General features: G+C 42.2%; 1 protein-coding gene across 2 annotated transcripts; it reads right to left on the bottom strand.

The window, feature by feature from the left end:
• Positions 1 to 2103: 2103 nt before the first annotated feature.
• LOC148039942 (uncharacterized) lies at positions 2104 to 7280 on the bottom strand. Of its 2 annotated transcripts, none has more exons than XM_087695390.1 (5): positions 7003 to 7280; positions 3231 to 3626; positions 3017 to 3112; positions 2713 to 2937; positions 2104 to 2607 (listed from the first exon to the last, which is right to left on the bottom strand). In XM_087695390.1, the coding sequence occupies exons 2-5, from the start codon at positions 3585 to 3587 to the stop codon at positions 2197 to 2199; spliced, it is 1089 nt and encodes a 362-aa protein (XP_087551516.1). In that variant the 5' UTR covers positions 3588 to 3626; positions 7003 to 7280; the 3' UTR covers positions 2104 to 2196. The 2 variants fall into 2 exon arrangements, with proteins under 2 accessions (XP_087551516.1, XP_087551519.1); XM_087695393.1 differs by having other exon boundaries at positions 3231 to 3615.
• Between the last annotated feature and the right edge of the window lie 1060 nt (positions 7281 to 8340).

Genomic DNA, 8340 nt, shown 5'->3' with positions numbered 1-8340 from the left:
AAGGCTTAGGAACTTTAAATGTGAATGGGCAATGGTTAATTTTGGAGCAAGGTCAAGCAATTTTTAATTCTCACAAATTAGTATATTGCTAGAAGTTCACTTCTAGAGGCTAAGTTATGCATAGGTAAGTTTGCCACTTGAACGCAAGGGTAAGCATGCCATGCAAGACAAGGGCAACCTGTAAGAAGTCAATTGGGTTGGATCTTGGTCCTACTTAGAGCAATCACAATAATTAGGGTTCTCAACTAACTTGGCCTTCATGCCATTAAATCTCAACCATGCATGAAGTGGATTTCCTAGTGAATTAAATATTTGCAAGAGATGTGCAAAGAATTGCTCATCTATAGCAAGGATAACTTGCAAACAAGAGGAGAAGACCCAATTTGTATCCCCATACTCTTCAAATCAAGGGTCAAATTCAAGGATTTTATTGTTGTCATTCAAGTAGACATTCATTTGAGTATTAATGAAAGAATCAACTCCATCAATGGAGAAAGTGGTGACTCGAGGGCACATCTCTTGAGCTTGTGACGAGGCCTTCCATCTTTCAAAGCATTCAAACCTAGTAAATTTTGGCTACAAGCAAATTGTGCTTACATGCAAATTTGTCTAAAAGGTCAATTAAGGATTTGCATCCAATATGAAACCAATACATGAGCTTGTGATGTCATCATCAACCTAAGGTACATAACCTAAATGGCTATTATGATGAGGAAAATACATACTTTGGGCTAAAATCTCTTTATGTAGAAGAACCATTTAATGCATCTGAGTAGCAATATCATTCAACCCAACATAAACTATAATGTAAGCAATAGTCCAATGCATGATGCATCACGATCACCTCATTTGCCAATGAACTTAAAAGTTCTCATCAATGTAAAAGCCAAAATGTGTCAACAATCTTAGGTAGCTCTACTTTAGCCCCATTGTGCTCTATAATGCATTAGATAAACCACCTTGGCATCTAAGTTGCCCTCACTACTCCCTCATATTGTGCAATGTTTCCCCATACCATCTATAAGGAGACACTAAATACCAAAACCACACATCCTCAAAGGCTTTGCAAAACTCCACAAAGCAACAATAAAGCCTACACCTTTGAGCCTTTACCTACTCAATCAAGCTCCTCACATCAAAAAAATGATACAAGGTGCAAAAATTACTACAAAAACCAGCTTGTCCAAGGGCTTGCAAAGGCTGCCTCTTTACTTAAGTCAGTAAGCTCCACCTCACATGTTGATCCATATGGTACAATATTTCCTAGCTCCATAGGGTCTCACCAAAATTGTGAATGAAGGTATTGGTGTGCATACTCCAATGCGACATTAAGAGAGGGGTTATAATTGGAATAAAATTGCTATAGGTGTAAGAAAAATGCTCCCTTTTGATCACTAAATGATCTGTAAATCATCCATACTATAGCCTCTCTATAGCTTCCAATAGCACACAAGGGTTAAATAGTGTTGAAGTGAGGGTAATAACGGAGGCTGATTTGGGACATGGTGGAGAAACTCCCCATAGGTATATCAAAATAGTGGGATTTAGGATAGGTGAATATGGCTTACCCACCTCTAAACTTTCTTTGAGTTTATACTTAAAAATAGTTGGTAAAAGTTACATTTGCTTGATCTTGTGTTATCTTTTATGGTGAATCAAGGTTAGGTTTCATTATCAAGCTTCATGCTCAGAGTATCTCCCCTAGTTCCTTATGTCTTTCGAAACATAAGAGATCACTGGAATATGAGCATGCCATCGACTCAAGAATAATGCTAGATCGCTAGGAGTATTAACGTTGAACCTTTTGGTCACCTGCCTGTGAATTGTAGACACACTGAGGTTCATTGGCTTTTGATTCAACAATTTACCAGACCCTTAAACAGGAATGGAATTTTGAAAGGGAAGTTCGGTAAGTTCTTGACGAGACCCTTCCTCCATGCCTCATGCCTCAGCAGCCTGACACATCAGTGCCACATCATTGGAGCAGAAGCTTAAAAGTTCACAAATTAGCTCAAACATTGTCAAGCTTGTTCATCTTTGAAAAACACTCTCAATTTAATTTGTAAATCTTAACTGCAGACACATTTCTATCTAGTTTTAAGGAGTAGAAATGTGTTAAAATGAATTATAAACCAGCTTGCCACTGCAAGTAATGTAACAGATTAAGGTATTACTAAACATTCTTTGCAGCTGCCTTTAAGGCCTGGCATAAAGTCTGTCTCGTCCCCCTGTATGGATTTCCTCTGCTCGTACAGTAATCTCCTCTCCAACCTTGTACAGGCGCTTCAATAAGACCATCCCACCTGAGCAACCAAGCTGTGAAGCTGCAAGGAAGCCTTCCCTACCTGAAGGTAAAGTTACAAAATAGCCCACAGGATTAATCTCCCTAATAACACCTTGCACTGTACCTGGATCTCCCTTCTGATACAGGATAGACTGGTCAAGTTGGAAATTCTTTTGCTCTTCTTCATATTCAGCTTGAAGCTTTTGCTGCATGGCTTGCCTTCTGTAGGCTTTCATGCGCATTTTGGCCTCCAAATTATAAGGGCGTCTCCTGACGGGGGTTATTGGAGTGTACTGATGATAAGGCTCTTGCTGAACATTACTCTGCACATACGATTCTCACCAGGCTTAGATTCCAAATTACAGTTGTGGGAGCTTGTCAATACTGAAAGCATCATAAGAGGAATTTTGTGGTTGTCATTCACGTACTGAGTAGGATTGAGAAGGTGCCTGAGGAGGCTGAGGGGCTTGCGGAGCTTGGGGTGCTTGGCGAGCTGAAGCATACTGATTGTATTGTGGGGTTGAACTGTAGTGATTGTACTGAGAGTGGGACTCTGGCATTTGAGGAGCTTGAGGGGCTAGGGGGGCTTCAGGGGCTTGGGGAGTTGAGGTGTCCTGCCCATACTGATAATAGGGCCCTTGATGCACATTACTCTGTGGCAGTTCCCCTATTAAACTATAAGAAAATCAAAGGTAGCACAACTCAAGAACCACAGTTATTCTTCTTACTCACTTGGTACGATGGAGGAGTCGCTTGAGGATCAACAGGGCCTTGGGTGGTCGGTGAATATTGGTTATACTGGTAATAGGGTCCTTGCTGCAGATTACTCTGCAACAACAATTTTAGCACACCTTAGACTCAGATTGGCATGCACAAGTATTTCACCTTTCAAACATATGCAAATTCACCAATAAACTTTATTGAGTCGAGACTTCATTCCACTTACTTGGTGGGGTACTGAAGGTTCCCATTTCCAATCGCTTACTGAAGGAGGCACCTTAGGAGCTTCGGGACGTTGTCTCATTCGCTGAGCATCCTGAGAAGAATTCTGCTCTACATTATCTGCACTGGCTAAGCAGTAACCCCTCTGGAACACATCTTGCCTGCTGAAGGACACAAACCTTTTCCCTACTTTTAGGGCACCCTGTGATAGAGTGAGCTGTGTAGACCAGCTCACACAAAGAACGTTGTGATGGGGATTGACCAGATTTCTTGCATTCTCATTTAACAGACAAGATGATGTGCTCGATGCAGAGTGACAAAGAGGCTGAGCCACAGATCCACCGAGAATTGTGGAAGTCATTCAGAAGACAAGTGAATCTTGACAGGACCTGTAGAAAAGCTATACAGCATAAGCAGAAAAATGAAACATTTGTCAAGATCTGGCCAATCTTCTTGCGCACACAACTTTACTGCAACAGACAATATTAAAAGCCCAAATGTGCATTGACCAATAACCTGGAATCTAAGGGGTATTGGCTTGTTACTGCTAGAGTGCTCTAGAACATCACAGGCAGCTAATGTTAGACATCACCTCCTGGACAGTCAGGGTGGGCAGGCTGGGCAGCACAGGCAGAACCAGTTTCGGACAGTCCCAAGCCCGGGCAGGGCAGGACACAGGCAGGGCAGTACCTGCAGGCAGGTAAGCAGGCATCATCGCTGGGCAGCAGGCAGGCAGGCAGTTGAACTGCCAAGTGGCAGTCTATAAGACCTGCCCCAATTGGCCCATTTTGGGTAGGCTGCAAACATCCACCTAGGAAGCAACCTGCACACAAGACAATATACAAGCTATATCCACTAGCATACATCAAACTCACCTCCCAATCATAGAGCCAAATAGGCACTGGTATCACAAGAGTGGTGACCACACAATGATGTACACAATAGGACCTTGAGTCCTATTTATAGGACTCGCTGACCTAACCCTAAAGTGCCTTTCCTACATTCACACTAAGTCACTTCATAAACATTGTGACTAATGTAACTAGCACCCACACAGATGTTCAAGGATGTAATAGACCTGCTCCTTTTTCAGGCCCAACTTCTGCCTATTCATAGGTGCTTTCAACCTGGTCACAATCAGTTAGTTTGAACACAGTGTGTGAGTTTCCAGCTGTCTGCGTATGTGCACAACCTTCTCTACTATTTCTGCCCTGATTAATTCACCTTTCAGTATTCATCATCTCAGCATCCTTCTGTCTTTCTCTCTCTCTCTTCCCTCTTCATGTTCAGCATCTACAATCAGTCCCTGCATACGATTCTGCATTGCTGCACTCTAACAGCTCAAACCCACCCTTACTCCTTTTGGCGAAAAAGTGGCTTGCATGTTGTGAGCTACCTAATGCAAAAAACTATACGACTCAGGTTCTGGCACAGTGATCACCAAGAAATATGGTACACTGTTGTAGACTTTGTGAGTAGAACATTGTGTCTTAACAAAACAAAAGAGATTGCCAGAACATTCTCTCCAAAGGAAGACAGCTTCAATCAATATAAATTCTAAACATGTAGAGAATCCTGAAAGCCAGTTACAAAGATGACCAGCTTGCTTAGTTGCAATTCCTGGACAAGATCAGCTTGAAACAATGTAGATATAACTTAAGGCTGGGTTGCACTGCCAACATTCCTAGATCCTGCCCAGTTACTGTTGTTCACCAACACTCATCACTTGCACATCCATGAAAACCCTTCAAAGACAATATCATTTGGTGAAGAAGGGTGTGCTAGATACCAGGTCCAGGAAAACCTAAGGTTATTTAAGATAGTGTACAGTTGTCGTTTGGCCAAATTCCTCAAGGTCATAAGACCAATTCAGGGATCAGCTCGCTTGTAGTGCTTGTTTTTGCAAAGATCAATGAGTGTGATTAGTCATCTAATGTACCTCATTCATGCTTTATCCCCAATATTCTGTTAATCATCTCTCTCTCTCTCTCTCTCTCTCTCTCTCTCTCTCTCTCTCTCTCTCTCTCTCTCTCTCTCTCTCTCTCTCTCTCTCTCTCTCTCTCTCTCTCTCTCTCTCTCTCTCTCTCTCTCTCTCTCTCTCTCTCTCTCTCTCTCTCTCTCTCTCTCTCTCTCTCTCTCTCTCTCTATGGCTATTGTGCTATATTTGGGTTAAGGATAATATACAAGTCAGTGTACAGTCAGTTTCCCAAAATTACTCAAGGTTGTAACATACCCCTACAAGGATGCACTAGCATTTTGCAGGGAGAACGCAGTGTACAGAAATGACTAGCACAATGAACTCATACGACACCACAGACAAAGCAGAGAGACTGAAGAATGAATGCTGAAATGCCACCATCTTGAGGTAGAGTGTCGTCCTCTGGGAAGGATCCTGAGTGCAGCAATCCCACCAGTCTGATGCAGCAATATAATGTAGATCACTCTGGCAGCAGCTTGGACAGAAAGGATTGTCCCTTGCAGCAGATTCAGATAGGGCTAAAGACAGCAGGGCAACAGCCTGGAGTGGCAAAGGCAGCACGACTCAGGTTGCCAAGACAAATAGCATGTGAGGGCAGGTAGGAGCCAGGCAGACAGGCAGGACATACAATATAGGGGACAGAGCTGTTTGCACAAACGGTACAGACCTAAAATTCAGAGCAAGAGGTCTATCCCAGCAGTCTTTTCACCACCGTTTGGTGGTATCACATCTGACAGCTTTGCTCACTAATTTACTATTGTTCACATGGAATTTTGTGGGGTATTCCCCCTTCTTACTTCCTGATTCTTCCATTAGGAGGTAAGATGTTGCAAATCTAGTTCTGAGAAAAATCCTTGACTTTCAGAGAGCCTTGACAAGAGCTTCCCACCCATGCAAATAAGTTTTGGAATTTGCTGGATATTGCCTGCTCTATACCTTCCAAAAAAGATAAATTTATTTACAAAATGCTTCATTGTAAATTAACTCTTTTGAACCAATACGACCAAAGTTTCAATTCTGGCTGATCAAACAAACTGGGAATTTATTCAGGATAATCCATGATGGAACAGTAACAATGGATGGAATTAATTCTAGTTGTGATCTCCTAGAAAGCAGGCCAGACACCCCCCTCTAGAAACAACTCAATATGGATACTGCGGGTTGAATTTCACACTTGTTCTATCTTTTGGAGCCTTTGGATGGTCGGTACAACCATGTAATTTGGACTGAACTCTCTAATTTTCTGAATTTCCCTGATGTGAAACCTGATCGAGCAGCAACCTGAAAGGAGTGTGTCCTCCATTGTTACCCGCCATTTCAGTGTGCTGCAATCTGTCTTAATTGGACAAGTGTATCAGCCAAATAGAAGAAAGTCAGATAACAGCCCCCTTGCAAGAACCATTGAAAACTATCTGGTGAATTCAAACTACTGATTTTGCTAGGACTTGTCACGTTGCATTTACAGTACTGCAGACTGGAGGCATCTCCAATGTCTAGCTGAAAGTAACAGCAGTTCAGACATCCTGGAAAATCATCACAACATGTTGATGTGGAGCCAATCGTTCGATACCTGAAATAGGCTAGGGCAACCGTTTCCGTCGCTAATAACTAAATTTTTATCAGAGTGCACTCTGAGATTTGCAAGTGTCTCTAGCTTGTGGCTTTCTTATGAAACGCTTCATGACAAGAAGTTGCCGTGGCGCTTGAAACACAATTAAAGCAGACAACCTGGCAACTAGAAACAGGCTAGGGTATCTGTTTCTCTCAGCAATGGCCAAAGTTGTATAAACGGCTGTACCTTCTAAGATTGGCGACTGTCTTCAGCTTGTGTCTTTCTCGTGAAATGCTTCCATAAGCGGGGTGACAGAGCTTGCTAGAATTGAAACAGGATCAGGGACAAGTCTGCAAAACACCGAGATTCAGAATACAACAGGCCGAAGTGTCGACGAAGCCAGTACACGAGTGTCTCTCTCTCTCTCTCTCTCTCTCTCAAATATCTAATACAGCGTGAGAACGTAATAATATCTAGAGGTAGCCTGCATTTTATGACGGCCAGCTCCCCTCGACCACGTTAGCCCAAGGCTGATTACACGCTAAATAGCAGACGCCCAACCTCTATTTAAAGTGTGAGCATGTAATTTTTGAAACTAAGTGTGGATATGGTCCATGGACACTCAGTCTTTACACACTAAAACGATACATTTTGTAAAAAAGCAAAAATTATTACATTTATAAACTTTTTGATTGGTTGTAAATGTAAAAAACGCATCCTTGTCTGTCACACTAGGCAGGGGAGACTCCAACCCAAAAGAGGACGAGGAATTTACAAGTCATGGCCTCTCTAGTATGTAAAGCACTATGGATACTCAACCCCTAAATAAGTATTTTGATTGGTTAATACTCGGTGTCCGCCATTTGGTGTGTAACTAGCCTAAGCTCAAGGACGCTTTACAATAAATTTGCATACTAGTATTTTTAATGCAAAAGTCGATCTACTTTTGTCTTCTAAGTTAAAGGGGTTGCCTCTCCTCCAAATATTAGCCGAGAAAGCATGCACGAGTCACAGTGGCTCTTTTCTTGCACATATAGAATAGCTTGCATCAATAATGAAGCTTGATCGCACACTAACCCTCCTCCTCGATGGCCCTACAAAGGAGGAGGACCAACTTAGTGTTTGAGTGGGGACTAGCTCGAGCTTATACAAACAAACCATGTGAGCATAGGGTGTCCAACCAAGTGATGCATCTAACAAGAATTCAACCTACAACTCACTGATAGAAGTGCTCATAGAGAAAATTGATGTTTGGACGGATGTGGCATCATGAGTAGTAAACAACACAAAATAGGCTAAAAATAGACCAAGGAATGCTTCAACCCAAGGCAACCACAAGGGCAAATTTTTTCATCTTTGTGGATCTCTTTAGAGAGTGCAAAGAAAAGGCTTGTGTTTTCAATGTGGGGAAAAATACACCATAGATCATGCATCAAAATGTGCATATCAGAGGGCTAAGCTCAATAGTATGTATGTCTTGTAAGATGTGGATGAAGAAGATGAGGATCGTGATGCCATGATACATGTTGGTCATGAAGACTATAATGAGGATATGGGCCAAGAGTAATTCTATGATTCCTCGGA

The sequence above is a fragment of the Lygodium microphyllum genome, chromosome 2, assembly GCF_053477565.2.
Source record: "Lygodium microphyllum isolate KBCC chromosome 2, Lygodium_microphyllum_v1.1.10, whole genome shotgun sequence".
NCBI lineage: Eukaryota > Viridiplantae > Streptophyta > Polypodiopsida > Schizaeales > Lygodiaceae > Lygodium > Lygodium microphyllum.
This window is presented reverse-complemented; position numbering and strand designations above follow the sequence as displayed.